Raw genomic sequence first — 17,781 nt, 5'->3', positions numbered from 1 at the left:
CTCCGGCAGGCAGGAGAACCAAACCGCAGGCTCCAGGTGCTGCAGGGCACAAAGCTGTGACTATAGCTACCATCCCAGTCCAGTTAATTCAGCCACGCTTTGAAATATTTGTTTTGTGCTGTGGATTTGCACATGAGATGGCAGTTCTTTCATTCCCTCTTAATACAGACAAGAATGTCATGCTTTCAGATGTCGGCTGTCAGGGGTTCTCTCTGATCTCCTCCTGCATGTGGAGATACAGCAAGTAGCTCGCTTAGGAATCTCCAGTGTTCCCGAGCGATGTGAGCTCCACTTATCAAGAGATTTCTTGGATTTGTATAAAATAACTTCACAAGGGCCCCCTCCACCACATCAACTGGTATGCACCCTCTTTCTTTAGTTGGCACAGCCAGCAGGAATAGCTGACACGCCATGCACTCACCCACACACTGGTTTGAAATCTTTAGGAGTCATTTGGACACTCATTCAACAGGGCCCTGATATACTTTGAAGTTTAATATTTAACAGACTGTACGTATCTATATATATCTATAGCTATCTATGTTTCTGCTTATGCTAGAAAATTTCCAGAGGAAAAACATTTTTTCCCCAATTTATAGTTGGGTAGATTAAACCATGGGGATTCAGTGGCTTGCCCAAAGTCATTCAGTTAGTGGCAGAGAGGGTTTGAGCTTCCATCCCAGATGCTTTCTTCATTAGTAATTTAGTGCTGAAACCACTAGACCACACCTTAGACCCTGCAGTCATGCCTGTGGATGGAGCCACTAGGAATCGGTTGACCATTCAGGCTGTGCAAGTAGTGACCACTTCCGGGGCTGTACAAGCAATAGCCTTGTGTGCCACATGGTATTCTGCACCCACTTATCTTTCTATCAGGTTTCCAAGTTGTCTCTTTTTTAACAGAAGGTTTAATCATTCTGCTTTTGGCAGTGGTTCTAATATAATAATGTCCCCAATTGGGGGGGTGGGGGGTGGAAGGGAATTAGCATGTGCTGCCCCCCCTCCCCCCCAGGTATTGTACAAGTTCTCAATCACAGCCAAAAAGGAACAGTCCTCAGGTCAGAGCAGAGACCTTACATTCCATCTCAGTTAAAAAGAACAAAAGCAATATCATAAGAACATAAGATATTCTATACTGGGTCAGACCAAGGATCCACTAAGCCCAGCATTCTGTGTGCAACAGTGGCCAGTCCAGGCTACAAGTACCTGGCAATTACCCAAACATTAAACAGATCCCAAGCTACTGTTCCTTATTGATTTAATAATAGCTTATGGACGTCTCCTCTAGGAACCTATCCAAGCCTTTTTTTAAACCCAATTACACTAACTAACTGCCAAAACCACATCCTCTGGCAATGAATTCCAGAGCTTAACTATGCATTGAGTGAAAAAGAATTTTCACCAATTTGTTTTAAATGAGCTACTTGCTAACTTCAAGGAGTGCCCCCTAATCTTTCGATATCAGAGTAAATAACCGATTTACATTAACCTGCTCAAATCCTTTCATAATTTTGTAGACCTCTATAATATTCCACCTCAACCATCTCTTCTCCAAGCTAAACAGCCCTAACCTCTTTAGCCTTTCCTCATTTTATTCGCCATTCCCTTCCTAATAATTCCTAACATTCTGTTTGCTTTTTTGATCGCCACAGCACACTGAGCAGACTATTTCAATGTATTATCCACTGATGCCTAGATCTTTCCTGGGTGGTAACTCCTAAGATAGAACCTAACTACAGCAAGGATTATTTTTTCCTATATGCATCACCTTGCACTTATCCACATTAAATTTAATCTGCCATTTGGAAGCCCAATCTTCCAGTCTCACAAGGTCCTCTTGCAATTTATCACAATCCATTTGAAATTTAACTATTCTGCATAATTTTGTGTCTTCTGCAAATTTGATCACCTCACTAGTTGTACCCCTTTTCAGATCTCTATCTATATCTATATTAAAAAGCACCAGTCCAAGTACAGATCCCTGAGGCACTCCACTGTTTACCTTTTTCCACTGTGAAAACTGACCATTTAATCCTATTCTATTTCCTGTCTAACCGGTTTGCAATCCACAAAAGGACATTGCCTCCTATCTGATGACATTTTAGTTTTCTTAGAAGCCTCTTATGAGGAACTTTGTCAAATGCCTTCCAAAAATCCAAATACACCGCATGTACCAGTCCACCTTTGTCCACATGTTTATTCACCCCCTTCAAAAAATGTAGATTTGTAAGGCAAGACTTCCCTTGGGTAAATCCATGCTGGCGTTTCCCTTTAAACCATGTCTGTCTAAATGTTTTGTAATTTTATTCTTCATAAGTTTCCACAATTTTTCCCGGCACTCAAATCGGGCTTACCGGTCTATAGTTTCCCAGATCACCCCTGGAGCCCTTTTTAAATATTGGGGTTACAATGGCCACTTTTCAGTCTTGAGGTACAATGGATGATTTTAATGATAGATTACCAATTAATTGTAATAGGTCTGAAATTTCATTTTTTAGTTCTTTCAGAACCCTGGGGTGTATACCATCCGGTCCAAGTGATTTACTGCTTTTCAGTTTGTCAATCTGGCCTACTACATCTTTCAGGTTCACTGTGATTTGGTTCTGTCCATCTGAAACATCACCCTTGAAAACAATCTCCGGAATGGGTTTCTCCCAACATCCTCTTCAGTAAACACTGAAGCAAAGAATTTGTTTAGTCTTTCCATGATGGCCTTATCTTCCCCGAGTGCCCCTTTAACTCCTCGATCATATAATGGTCCAACCAACTCCCTCTCAGGCTTTTTTGCTTCGGATATATTTAAAAAAGGTTTTTATGAGTTTTTGCCTCTAAGGCCAATTTCTTTTCAAATTCTCTCTTAGCCTGTCTTATCAATGTTTTACATTTAACTTGCCAGTGCTTATTCTTTATCCTATTTTCTTCTGATGGATCCTTCTAATGTTTGAATGAAGATCTTTTGACTAAAACAGCTTCTTTCACCTCACTTTAACAATGCTGGCAATTGTTTGGTCTTCCTTCCACCTTTCTTAATGCGTGGAATACACCTGTTGCACACTCTTTAACCCTTTTTAGCTGCACCTTGGATTTACTTACTGTCCCCCTCCAGTCATTAATTCAAATTTGATCATATTATGATCACTATTGCCAAGCAACCCCACTACAGTTAACTCTCTCTCACCAAATCCTGCACATGACTGAGAATTAGATCTAAAATTGCTCCCTCTCTCATCTGTTCCAGAACCAATTGCTTCATAAAACTGTCATTTATTCCATCCAGGAACTTTATCTCTCTAGCAAGTCCTGATGTTACCCCAATATTGACTGGATAAATATAATCGAAATCTCCCATTATTACTGCACTACCACTTTGGTTGGCTTCCCTACTTTTTCTTAGCATTTCACGGTCTATCTCATCATTTTGGCCAGGTGGACAGTAGTATACTCCTATTGCTATACTCTTCCTCAAGACACAAATATTTCTACCCATAAAGTTTCAATTGTGCATTTGGTTTCTTGCAGGATCTTTATCCTGTTGATCTCTTTGCCATCCCGGACATAAAGCACCACCCTGCCACCAAGTTGCTCCTCTCTGTGATTGCGATATAATTTGTACCCTGGTATAGCACTAGCCCATTGGTTATCTTCTTTCCACCATGTCTCTGAGATGCTAATTGTGTCTGTCATCATTCACTGCTATACACTCTTAACATTCCCATCTTACTACTTAGACTTCGGATATTGGCATACAAACATTTCAAAGTGTCTTTTTTTTTGTTTGTTGTATTAACATTCTGCTTTTTAGTTGACGGGGATAAATTGGAATCTTTTAGTTGACGAGCCTTTATTATAGGCACATGGCCTACTTTTCTTATGGTAGGGCATTCCAACAGAGAAGTTCCAAACTCTAATGCTGCATTAGTATCCTTCGAAGATACCTCCCTCCGAACCATTCGCTGATGAGCAACTGTCTGCCTTCCCCTTTGTTCTAGTTTAAAAGCTGCTTTATCTCCTTTTTAAAGGTTAGCGCCAGCAGCCTGGTTCCACCCTGGTTAAGGTGGAGCCTGTCACTTCAGAAAAGACTCCCCCCCCCCCCCCCTTCCCTAAAAGGTTCCTCTGTTCCTTACAAAACTTAATCCCTCTTTCTTGCACCATCATCATATCCACGCATTGAAACTCCGGAGCTCTGTCTGCCTCTGGGGACCTGCGTGTGGAGCAGGGAGCATTTCAGAGAATACTACCCTGGAGGTTCTGGATTTCAGCTTTCTGGATTTCAGCTTAAATTTGGCTTCTAGAACCTCCCTCCCCCATTTTCCTAGGTTGTTGGTTCCCACATGTACGATGACAGCTGGCTCCTCCCTAGCACTGTCTAAAATCCTATCTAGGTGAACCATGGTGTCCACCACCTTTGCACCAGGTAGGCATGTTACCAGGTGATCCTCACGCCCACCAGGCACCAAGCTGTCTACATTCCTAATAAATGAATCACCAACTATGACGGCAGACCTAACCCACCCCTCCTGGGCAGTATTTCTGGGAGAATCATCCTTTGTGCGAGAGGACAATGCATCATCTGGAGAGCAGGTACTTACTACAGGATCCTGCTGCATCAGGTTGATGTTTTCCAACCAGGAGATCTTCCTCCAAGGCAGCACCAGGGCTCCCACACTGGGGTTGGGACTTGGCTACTATTTCTCTAAAGGTCTCATCTATGAACCTCTTTGTCTGCCTCAGCTCCTCCAGGTCTGTCACTCTAGCCGCCAGAGCTCGGTCTTGTTCTCTGAGTGACAGGAGCTCTTTGCACTGGGTGCACAAATACACCCTCTCAGAGGCTGGTATAAAAATCATAATTGTGACGCTTGATACAAAAGACTGGAAGGCTCACCTGTTGCTGCTGGACTGCTGACTTAATCTTAATTTTGTTCGGTTCCTAGTTAAGTTTAGGTTGGTATGGTAGAAGGAATGCATACAATTAGGGTCCTTTAAATGCATTAGTATAGTCACTATTTATCTGGTAGTGACCTACAAGGGAATGATTAAACTCTTCATGAGGCCTAGGGAAATCCTGAGTTTGTTAAAAGGCTGATTGTTTTATTTTATATATTTTTTAATATTTATTTATTTTATTTGCTTTTATATACCGATATTCAGCAATGCCATCACGTCGGTTTACATATAACAATTTTAACTAAAAAATGGATACAATGTAATATAACAAATGAGGGGAAAAATGGGATATGTATTACAAAATATAATTATCAAATGTGTTAAAAATCAATGAAAGATTGGGGGTTGAGAAGAGGGAGAAACAAGAGAGGGATGGGAAAGAGTGTAGTGATTGATAAAATAGAAGGAAGGGGGGTGAAAAAAGGGGAGTAAAGGGGAAGGTATAATATGAAAGTTTCACCTGCCTATAAATCAAAGGATGAGCTAGGGGTGGGTGGGTAGGAGGGAAAGACAAACACACAAACTCCTGGTTTTTGCCTGCCTTCTGACTAGCTATCTAATACAAAATACACAAACTCCTGCAGGCCCATGATCTATCTTGCGCTGAGCCTAGTGCACAGTCTAATAAGCTCTTGAACTTGTGTTTTGAATACGCTAACACCTGGTGCAATAAGGAGATTAGTGCGTCCAAAACATGCATCCAAACCAGTGCATAGCTAATAGAGCTCATCACGTGCAAATGCATGTAGATGAGGCTATTACCCCGATGCAAAAAAAAATCACCATGTGCCCGATTTAAAATGGAAAACAATGCCAGCCTCACTCCACACTCCAAGCTATCTAACCCCTCCCCCCCACCACCAAAGCCACAAAAAAAGCCAAAATACTGATTTTTCTATGGTTCCTTCTACTACTTATCGTATAGATACTAAGTAGGAGGAAGCACAGGAAGCTGCATGAAAAAAAAATTGCACCAGTGGTCAGGTTAGGGAAATGGACACCCATTAATTGTGCATCTGTTTTCCTAACCGGTGCACAGCTGCTACTTCTGCGCGCCCGACTAGCAGGGTTGCACAATTTATCCTTAGCACATCCCTTTTTAGCGTGACCCCTCCACTTAAATAATGCATTGCGCACCCAGGAGAGGTGGCTGAGCATGTGTTAGGAGAGTAGGCGCTCAACAATGAGTTCCCATTTTACGCAAGCCAATATTGCATCAGCCTGCTGGTTTTTGCCTGCCTTCTGACTAAAGAATATGCCCCAATAGTTGACTTCTCCCCAAAACTTTAAGTTCTAAAATTTCCCCGAGTAGTACTTGGCAATTCTCTTCAGCCACCAGCAATGTGCTCCTCTCCTCTGTGCTCCCACAGGATATCAGGCCTCTGCTGCAATTCTTTATTGTATGTCACAAATGACTATCATCGGTACTTGCTGCACTTATCACATTTCTGTCCCCAGGGCTGATGGGAAGGGCTCCGAGTGAGGCTCTCCTCCCATTTAAAGAGAGGGGTTAGGTGATGGGATTCTCCCTGAGATTAAAGAGAAAGCAGGTGCGGTTATCCAGCATTATCTGCTGCTGTATCCCTATCTCACTGTAGGATATCGTAAGAAGTGATATCGGAGTGCTGGGGCAGGGACTCAAAGCCCCCCCATCCCTCTAATATTGCACCCCCTTAAGAGGATGAAATCAGTGTAACTGCGCTGGGACCCATGTCGTTTTCAAGGGGGGGGGGGCATCTTAAAACCAGCCGAGTCATGTTGGGATTTTGTTTGCAGATCAGGAGCAGCGGACAGAATCTCCTCCATCCTCAACCGAAATGCCAGATTATTTCCTGTAAGTATGCATCACCTTGCAGTGGCGAGGGGAATACTGTGAGATCTCACCTATTTGTTTCTTAGCTCAGCGTCTGATGCTAGCCGCTCTCATTCCTGCTTGTGCATGTTCCAGGGAAGGCGTAGTTGACTTGCACTGTCTACAGACGACCTCATGAACCTTTCTTAGCCCTTCTATAATTTTGGCTGCCTTATTTACTTACCGTTACTAATTTTGGCATCAAGGTTACCATCCCAGCAGCCAGTCTGCCTCCGTCCACTCCAGAAGGGAGTGCAAAGTTTATGCTGAAGCTCTCAGGGAGGATAGGATGGGAAAGACGCCCACGGGCAGCTTCAATATGTACAAGAACTACAGCAGGCTTCAGCAGTCTGTGTGGCTTTTTGTATTTTTTTTTTCTGGTTCTTAAAACTGCATAAAGGTAGATTTGAAAAGCCTTGTGCGTGCAAAAAATGGCCACATACGCGTGCAAGTGTTCCGTGCGGGCACCACGAGAATTTATAAATAGCTGGGAAGGGTGCGCCTAAAGTGAGGTACGTGGTCCCAGATAAAGTAGGCAGAAAATGGGCAGGCCCTGGCATATTCCAGAGGTGGGGCCAGCACTGACAGGTGAAACTCCCAAGTCATCCTCAGCCGGCACTCTTGCCACTTTGCTGCAGCTCCTCGTGAAAATGAGAGGGAGCGAGAGCACCTCATTATAGGGCTCAGTCTGATACACTCTATATGGACCAGTGTAAGGGGGACACTGATTCGGGGTGAGTTTTTGGAAAGGGGTGGTGGTTTAACAGACACATGCATAGATATTCATTGTAAAATTGACATCATTAAAGAATTTTTTACCTTTAGTAAGAGATGAAAAGGAGTTGATTTGTAAAATGCAGCTAGCAGAGGCTGTGGGTGTACAAATCAACTCCTCTTTTTAGAATTTCACTTATAAGGTCAACAGTTCTTTAATGATGTCAATTTTATAATGGATGGCCCCTGAATGTGTCTGACACCACCCCCAATCCACCTCCCAAAAACTCACCCCAAATCAGTGTCCCCTTACGATGGTCCACATATAGAATCAGACAGAGCCCTATAAAGTATCTCATGTTCGCTGGGACTCCTGTGCCCAATAAGCAGCTGATATCTTACGTGACGCACGTAAGATACGTGCAGACCTATAGGCGGAGGCTATAAAATAGCGTACATTTTTGTGCACAGCCAGCTACACATGTTTATATGGGTGCACATGTGGCCCTCTTAAAACCTACCCTCTAGTGCTGGTTTCTCTCAATTACACGCTTCAGGCTTGTGAGATTTCAGCAGATTTCCTGGTCATAGATTTTTTTTTTTTTTTTTTTTGCAGGTTCCACTTTAAGCAGAACTTGAAAACAATGTTAGCCCCTACCTTCACTTGGTCCCAATGCATGCTGTCCCCCGTGTCCCTCCCCACCAGAACTGGTGCTGAGGGAGCAGTTTGTGCAAGGTATTTGTGTGCCTGGTATTCCCTTGGTACTTCACACCATACCAGCTGCTGCCTCCAGTGAGCTGAATATTTGGAGTCTTTGCAAATGAGATCATGTGAGAGGACCAGCTCCAGCTGCCACAGCAGTGCTGCTAAGCCATACTCCATCTAGTGCCTTTCTATAACATGTTTCTCTTGTCTTTTATCAGGAAATATAGTCCAATTTCTTCAGTGGAGCAGCAGCAAGCATATGAAGACGACTTTAGTGCGGATTACACAGAATACCGAAACCTTCATGCCAAGATTGGCAAAATAACAGAGAGATTCATGCAGCTGGGATCTAAGCTAAAGAAGCTGAAGCCAGGGAGCATGGAACACAAGGTGGGGGAAAAGGTGGCAGGGCAGCGGGAGGGCCGGCGTTGGGGTAATGCCCGATGGGCATTCTTCATGCAGGTCACCATCCCAACTTTCATTGCAAGTTTAATCGGAGGGCCGTAGACCCAGGGAGCTGCGGGAAGCCTCTCACTTTTGTGCCTGCCATTGAATTACTTCTGATTGTGTGACTTGCATTTTAGGTGATTGAAGACAAAATATTAACAGAGTACAAGAAATTCAAAAAGGTAAACACTCCTCCTTGCTGTACATATGAATTGCTGTAGCCAGTTGTCAATCTTCCCCACCCTAAGCATCAGCAGCAGCTTTAGCAAGCCATGAGCAATGTAGTCCTTAAACCCCCATCATCATCCTGCCTGACACAGAGATGGTTTGTCCCTCAATTCGCCCATTATCATATCCATTCAGTGACTGTTTTATTTTCACTTACAGACATATCCTGGCTACAGAGAAGAAAAGAGACGCTGTGAATACCTCCATCACAAGTTATCACATATTAAACATTTAATTGTCATGTATGAAGAAAAGAACATGCCTCTGTAAGGGAGCCTTGGCAGAAATGGAATGAGCCTGTTTACATTTTGCTTTACTAGTCAGTAGCACTACCCATGACCCTAGGGGGACGTAAGGCCTTCTGAAAACCACGTTGTGAACTTTTTGGAAAGTGTCTAAGCTCCTACCATAGGCTAAGGTTATCTTCCTTTTCATAGACGTAACAATCATACTGAAATCATGGATTCTGGGGACCATGGTTCCTACCTACAAGCACCCTTGCTTGTGAATTTTTGCCTTAATTCTGGTACCATGACCTATGAAAGCAGTGTGTGTGCCATTGTGGCTTGGACATTCTTCAGCCTAAGAAGCCACCTAGTGAAAGGGACTGAGCAATAATGAATGGGACCAGGATGCCACAAGCACTGAATGCAATCCTTCCCATCCTCTGCTTGCTTTAGTGGCATGACAACTTTACCGGTGATGCCAAAGTACGATGCAGCAGCAGCATGAGAGGTTACTCGAAAGGCAGTTGCCTTACAATCACAGTTGATACCAGTATCTAGGACTCTCTAATAGGTAGCAACAGCCACATGTCAGACTGAGCCAAAACTCACTGGCTGTTTAAACCTGGGCCATAGCACCACCCTAGCGTGAGGAGGAAAATGTTTTAGATTAGAAAACAGAAGTTACAGTAGGGAAAAATACACTGAGGGGAAAATCAGCCGTTGAGCACTATGCTCAGAAGTGACCAGACTTCTGACATAAAAGTGACTTTAGGCTCAGCTTTCTTAATAATATAAATGCTATAGACAAATCAGGCTCAAGCTTAGCAAAACAAGTACTAGAGCCTTTTGTAATTAAACCAGCCCAGATGCAGCACACTGTGTCTGAAGCTCCCTCAGTGCAGTGCAGTCAACAAGAGAGCATAGGCAAAAATAACACTAAGCCATACCACATTTAAACTTTGGTTTATTTTATGGCTTTTTTTGTAGTTAGACATACACTGTTGTATGTAATAAGGGCCAAATCATTTGCTTATAGGATCTTGGTCCAATCTGTTAGCTTAACTACTCCAATCAACTGACCCTTCTATGATTTTTGCACACTGTTTACCAGCTTGCTTGTCCCAGTGTCTGCACTGTTGCACATTGATGTTACTTCCCTCCTTTTGCCATGCCAACTGTTGGAGCAGTTTAGAAAACCAATAGCAGTGACATCTAAGGGTAGTTTTTCTGTTCCTACAGTGACAATGTACAGTAGTTTGATCTAGTACACATACCTTATTCTCTTGTATAAAGCAAGCATTACAACCTTGTCCTTTAAACAAACCAATTGTAAATTAAAGATTTTTCAAAACAATCTTAACTTTAGATTTGTAAGGAAGGAGTGTTTTTATATATTTTATTTTTACTATAAAAAAAAATTAGTAATGTTAAACATTTCTACATCCATCCTTTTCCCTCAGTTCCATGCTATTTTTTCCACTTTAAACAATAAATTTTGGTTGGCATTTGCCAGTGTTAGCTGAAATTCTTTGCAATAACCTTATCCAACAGCTATAATTGCTATGGGAAACAGTGGATAGAGCCCACAATCCTGTGTCCAACAGTAACTAGTCCAGCACATGTGGAAGTATCCAGTACATCTCACTAGGGAGAAATTAATTGCCAGAAAGTTTGTGGGTCCAGCCAGACCAGTCCAGCTGAATGGGTTATGTCTCCCAAACAGCAAATGAAGTCAGATTAAGAGATTTACTGATGTCACCCCCTTATAGGCTCCTGTACTGAAATATTTAAATACAATACACTTTTCCCTTCACCCCCTAAACAAAAACCAGTGTTAAGCACAACCTATGCTTATATCCAGGGATCGAAGAACTTAGATTTTGTAGAAAATATAATTTTTATTGATCAGTATAAGTATTCTTGGGAGATACTGGATGCCCTTTCTCTGACAAACTGACCAGCATCTCCTTGTAGACAGGAATTAATCCTTCTGTTATAGGTAACATACAGTATAATACTAGGTTAGAAGTTCTAAGAGTGCATGACTACCGAGCGAATAATTTACATTGGTAGTCATGTCAACAGCATGATTTGATTATCCCTAAACGACCCTGATTATTTCTCCAAGATGGGGCCCATTTACCATCAATCTTTAGATAATCCTTTGTTCTGTTAGAATCTTGCTGGTCAGGGCAATTATATCTTTAGGTTGTATTTACAGATGCCCCTGGAAATGGTGCCTCTTATTGTGACAGTATAGGCTGAAGTTTCCATCCATTGCCGCCTCCTTTTGTGAACCTATAATTAGGCATCACAATGTGGCACCAGCTTCAACTGCTGTCCAGGTGCCCTCGGAATTCCTGCAGGTCAGGCTCAGCAAGTCACTGAGTTCACATAGGCTAAGATAGCAAAGGATTTTGGGTCAGTCACCTTCTCCATGTTGGTTTCCAGCTCAGGCATACATCACCAGAGGGCTTCCAAGGGAGAAAAAACAAGAAATAGACATATCTAGCACAGTTATCCTGAAAAAAATTGAGAATACAGTTGGCTGCACTCAAGGAAAGGAAATTCAGAAAGCTAAATTTCTCCTTCCTGTTCAGCCAGAAGAGTCCAGACACATAGGAAGCACTTGAGCTATGCCTCTAGTGGGTGGGACATTGGCAAGGTTGCTAGGACTTCCAAAAGCCAAAAAGCCTCTATCCTAGCTTGAAGGTCAGGATATATACAAGAATATATTACACCAATTCTCATCTCCTTAAACTGGCTCCCAATAAAATAGAGAATAGACTACAAAGTTTTATCAATCCTCCACAAAATAATCACAGGACAACAAAACTACTGGCAAACCAAACACATTGAACTACATGCACCAAAAAGAAACCTTTGCTCAATGAATAAAGGCCTCCTCAAAAATTCCTCATGCAAAAACCATGCATCTATCATCAACCCGAGAGAGTGCTATATCCATTGCCAGCCCCTCTCTATGGAACTCTTTACCCCACAATCTAAGAATTCAATTTGACACAAACATTAAAAAAAAAAAAAAAAAAAAAGTTAAAAACTTGGCTTTTTACCAGAGCCTTTTCAGATGTACTTAATCATCAACACTCTCCCACCCAGACAACACCAAGAAAACAGAGATTCCACCCATGAAATCTCAACACAACCACGAAACCTACAATAGTCATTCAAGAACGTTTTCCTATATATAACTAACCCTACTATTATGTCCACCAATGTTACCTAACTTTTTCAACTATGATACTCTGTTAAAATAAATATACAAGGTGGACCATGTCACCAATCTCCATGGTGACACCAGATGCAATTCTGCATCCTAGAAGAGCAGGTCCTTAATTTCTTGTGAAATGACAATCCATTAGATATGAAAGCCTAACATCACTTCCTTACCTCAACAAGCTATTAACCTCTTTTATGGCTCTAAAAGGATCAGAACAGCATCAAACTGAATAAACATTTCTCCAAGGTTCTGAAACTATTACTAATCCTTAATTGCATAAATAACTTTCCCCAACCTTTAATGGATGAAAATGAGTGTACTCCCATTTGAAAAGGGAGTTAAATCTGGATAAGACAAAAAAAAATGCAAAGCCATTTTAGGAAGTAACAAGAAACCATGTGAACCCACAACACCTTGGTCCAACGAACCTGAAGAGATCTCTGTACCATAGAACCTGTCACTCGGAAATTGGCAGAACAGAATGCTACAGAAAAACACTGCTTTAAGAATAATCAGCTTAAGAGATACCTCATGCAAAGGCTCAAATGCTTCTTTAAGTGAAGTACAAGACACCTCTAAATAAGATGATCAAGGTTTGCCCACTAAGACCTCCATAGTAGGAGGTATGTGGCACATGCATCTATAGGGAGAAAAGGCTCAAGTCTGAACCAACCTCCTGCAAAACTCTTCCTTTAGTCAAGCTCTTCCTAACCAAGCCCCAAGCCTAAAAAAAACTTTCAGACTCGCATATGCTAAGGATGTGGAAACTTTCTTGGACCACAAAAGGGAATTTACAATTGTCTGAGAATCTGACCGATGAGCCTTCACAAGGGCCAAGCTGAAAGAAAATAGACAATAACTACTGGCCCCTGAATAGTATGCTCCTATCCTGCCACAGCCATGATGGATCCTGTGCAACATCCTCATATAAAAAAGTCTGCATGACAACATCTTGGCCAATTGAGAGCTAACAATACTATTAGTTCTCTATGCTTAAGAATTGTCTGCAAGATTCTACCCACCAAAGGACACAAAGGGAACCTAAGGAAAACTTGAACCAGCCAGACTTGAATCAGAACATCAACACATAAGAGGTCCATCCAATGTGGACACTGACCACCAATAAATCCATCACTAGTTCTTCCCATTTTAACAATCTGGAGAACACCTCTTTCAACAACAGACTGTATCCTCCAAAACTGAGCCTGGGGCAACTAAGGAAGTCCACTTGTACAATCTCTATTCCTACTAAGAGTGGTGTAGAGTTCTTTACATGCTTCTCTGCCCAGACTAATTACAGACTTACTAGTTCTGCCATATGCCATCTCCTGATCCTTTCTCAGGGAATATATGCTACAGCTGGGATAAAGGTAAACAAGATCCCGACAGCCTGATCCTAAAGAACAGAAGCTAACAATGGAGTGCCTTCCCTATCACTCTGGTTTCTGATGGACCACTTTGCTTCTACCAGATTCCAAGTTTCTTGAGCCACACTACATCTCTTCAGTGAGCACCCCAGAGAGGACACTAGCATTGAAAAGGATATTTAAGATTTGAGATCCACTTCCATTATCAGATACTTGTGGACTAGCTATCAAAGCAAAACTGTGGCTTATATAGTCAGATTGAGTCATGAAATAAAGCTGGGATTGACTGCAAGCCCGTTTGGTACAGAAAACTGCCTCTCAATCCTCTGAGTGAGGATCTCACTGGAACAGCAAGGCTTTTGGGCAAGGGACCACATCCAAAGTTGTCACCATAAAACCCAAGAATTGCAGATAACTCAGAGTGCTTCTCAATGTTCAATAATGCCTTGTTGCATCTAAATCCCCTGTAACAATAGACAGACACAGCCCTCCTTGTCAAAACAAGCTCTCGGATACTTTAGGAACTGAGTAGACTGCAATCTGCTCTACATAAAATTCACTACCTTGGTGGGTGCTGTCTCACTTACCTGGGGCAATTTTTGCATAAATTAGCCAATAATTCAGATAATGATTAACCAAAATCCCTTTGGGAAAGGGCCATCACCACTTCTCTGACCTTGGAAAAAGTCCTTGTGCCAGTGGACAACCCAGAAGGAATGGCCCCCAAAACTTGACATCCCCCCCCCGTATTGCAAATTAAGATACCTATGATGACTTTCTTGGATGGCGATGTGTAGATACCTTTCCCACAGAACTAGAAATGTTAGGAATTCTTTTTGCCTCACCATTACCATGACACATCTCAAGGTTCTTACCTTGAAGTGAAGGACTATTAAGATCTGTTTTGATCAGATTAGGTCTAGAATAGGTCAAAAAAGATTCTTCCTTCTTGAGGACCACAAATTGACTGCACGGAGGAACTGGAACCTGTATTACTGCCTCATGTCTATCTGATGATGGTTTAAAAAAAATTGTTTTCTATCTCCTTCTAAGCAGAATTAATCTGAGAAAACCATAAATGTGTCTAAAATGAGGTGGAAAGACTCTCAGACATAACTGTCTCAAACTAAATCCAAGCTTCATTGGTCTGAAATGATTTGGACCCCATGTCTGGTAAAGATCTGATACTCTCCCGGTATCAGAAACTGGAGCCAAACACCTGCATTGGAAGTTGTAGGAGGCTCCTGTGATCCTAACTGCCTCTTATGGAGCTACAAAAGGAAGATCAATCACTGAAGGGTTTAGATCTCTGGTCCACAAGACTTGCCTGGATTACTTTGATTAGAGGTTCCAAACCAATTTCTGGACTTGAGTTGATGTGAATATCCATTAAGCTTCAGAAGTGTAGAGACCTTGGACTGTCTTAGCCACTAAATAAAAGTTTCCCTATCAAGGGAAGCTTAACTAGATTAGTTGGATGTGATCTACAGAATCAATCTAAGGCCACAATAAAGACATAGTTACCACTGGAACTGCCATGTTTCCTGCCAGCATGCAAACCAATAGGGATGTGCAGGAGCAAAAGAAAAGTTTTTGTTTTGTGGAGCCCCCCCCAAATGTCAGTGTATAGCTTGTGTGATTTGTTTAATTCGTGAGACAAAAATATCAAACCAATTAAGAAGCCCCCCCCCCCCCCAAAAAAAAACACAAAATGAAAAGAAGGCCTCTTCCCTGAAAAAAATGCCACTAGCCCCCATTTACCCAGTCTGGAGCAGATCTACTGCGGTCTCAACGAGACCCAGAGGCTGGTTCCCAATACCAGGGCCTCAGCCTAACCCAGAGATCAGAGCCTGACACCACGACTTAGAGAACCCACAGCAAAAGAGAACAGGAAGGGGGCAAACAGACTCGGAACATGGAAGCCCTCTAGTCTTTACCCATGCTCAGCCGAGGGAGGGAGTACAAAACTTTCACTCCGGGCACTGCTCTGTCTAAATTGGTTTGCCAGTCTTCATCTGGCCTAATCAGGCCTCAGCTGCCAGCACAGATGCTTGCTTACCATCTGCTGAGGCCAGTATGGGAGCCTGCAAGGGGCGGTATCAGCAAACCTGTTAATCTGTCTCCCTCTGCTGGGTGGAGGGCATAACCCACATCTGGATTCATCTGGCTGGATGCAGAAGATGAAAGTTTGATTGCTTTCCAAAGAGTAAGCAGAGAAAGCACCTGATTAATAGTTTATGGACCCTGTTTGCCAAAGAACTTGCCCAAATCTCTCTTTTATATTACTCGACCACAGTTTCTAGTCACAATTCCATAACACCCTAAGTTTTGTTCTATTTTTAGATTTTGTATGTTCAAGTAACCCACCATGCACTGTGGATATAAGTGTAATAAATTGTTTAACATAGCTAGCCTCATTGCACAGTAACTAAACTCAAACATTTGTTTTATAGCAGGGAGTGCTCACTAGTCCTAGTTGATTAATCATTTACATTTGTTTCTATCGTTTTGCCTGCCACTGTCAGGCTTACTGGTCTGTTTCCTGAATCATGCTGAAGCCCTTTTAATAGCTTGGTTATTACATTAGCTACCCTTTCATCTTCAGGTACAGTCTAATTTCATATTTGAGCAGAACTCAATTGATGATCAGGTCCTGATAATTTGTTGCAATTTAGCTTATCACTATGATTTAATACATTGCCCCACTTTAAATCATCACCTTTAAAGAACAGTTCTGGTGCTAGTATATCCCCCACTATCCTCTTCAGTAAAGACCAAAGCAAAAAAAAAATTTTGCCTCTAGGCAAGTTTGTTCCTTGCCTGTGTGTATGCTCTCTATTTTCTTTCAAACTTGCTTACCAAGTTTTTAAAATATTTTAATAGCCTCTTTCATAGCATCATTTAACCCTGGTGGCAGTAGTTTGGTTTTCCTTCACTCTCTAAAGGTATGGAATATATTTACACTAAGAACAGCTGTTTGTAGGAAAAATGAATTTTTGTAAGAACAGTAAAAGTAAGGAGACTGCAAGGGAGGCAGCTGGACCCCTAGATCACCTTTTTTTTACTCTTTACGGAGCTGGGATTCCCAGAGGGTACTTGTTAAAACATGCTCTGTGCTTTGTGCTGATTTTTCACTCTTGCATCTGCCACACAATCTTTTTGACTCTTATCAGTCTTTTTTTTTTTTACACTGGATGCTCCCGCAGTTACAACATTCATCCAGTGGTTATGATCACTAGTGCCAAGCAATCCCACTGCTGCATCAGGTCCTGAATCCTCCAAGGCGCAAGTGAAGGAGTTGCTGCTCCACGAAGCAGTCATAGGATATCAAAAGTTAATCGCGCGTGCATGTTTTGATGGAACATTTACCCAATCAATATTGAGGGCAACAAATCACCAGTATTTGTACTGGCCAAATGTAGCTTAATCGCGTTAGCATTTCAGGAACAGGAAACTGTTATACTCTCACACGTCACAGATGGAATTTCTATCCTTAGATTCAAAAGGGCAGTTTTCCTGTTTAGTTTATCTTTCTCTGTTCTGTGTTACTGTTGACATACAGTGTCATCCCAACCCACTTTGATTTGGCCTGTTGTGTTTTGTACCCATTGGTTATCATCTGTCCACTAGGTCTGAGATACCTACCTATCCCTTAACTTAGTGCTATACATTCTAATTCTCCAGTTTTAGTTTGTCTTCAGCCATTTGCATACAGACAAGTGAATAGGTTCATCCCTTACCACAGCCTGCTACTTGGTAGTTGATTCAGGTAATTTTGAAGTTATTTAAATGCACCTGCACTACCTCAACTTGTACTGCTTCCTCTAGTGGGAAATTCTGCCTCTGTCTGCATTCTGGCAGGGTGAGCCCCATGAGTGGGTTGTGCACCTCTGCCAGCAGATGGAGATGGTGCAAAAGCTGACACTTCAGAAATACAGTCCCACCCCATCAGACTACCAGTAATTCTCCATCTCCAGCAGCTGATGGACATGCATTTCCCTTCAGGGGCTTGCCTGTGAGGGAAAAAAAAAGCATCAGAAAACATTTAGAGCAGT

The 17,781-nt window shown here is 42.2% G+C and overlaps 1 protein-coding gene across 3 annotated transcripts in view; it reads left to right on the top strand.

Moving 5' to 3' along the window:
• The window catches only part of ELL3 (elongation factor for RNA polymerase II 3), a 52,854-nt gene extending 42,224 nt beyond the window's left edge, over positions 1 to 10,630 (top strand). For all 3 annotated transcript variants that reach the window (XM_029574999.1, XM_029575000.1, XM_029575001.1), the window contains exons 9-12: positions 6,721 to 6,778; positions 8,435 to 8,606; positions 8,801 to 8,845; positions 9,051 to 10,630. In XM_029574999.1, the coding sequence (XP_029430859.1) occupies positions 6,721 to 6,778; positions 8,435 to 8,606; positions 8,801 to 8,845; positions 9,051 to 9,161 (386 nt within the window). In that variant the 3' untranslated portion in view covers positions 9,162 to 10,630. The remainder of the gene's footprint in view (positions 1 to 6,720; positions 6,779 to 8,434; positions 8,607 to 8,800; positions 8,846 to 9,050) is intronic.
• Positions 10,631 to 17,781: the final 7,151 nt, after the last annotated feature.

The sequence above is a fragment of the Rhinatrema bivittatum genome, chromosome 13 (assembly GCF_901001135.1).
Source record: "Rhinatrema bivittatum chromosome 13, aRhiBiv1.1, whole genome shotgun sequence".
NCBI lineage: Eukaryota > Metazoa > Chordata > Amphibia > Gymnophiona > Rhinatrematidae > Rhinatrema > Rhinatrema bivittatum.
This window is presented reverse-complemented; position numbering and strand designations above follow the sequence as displayed.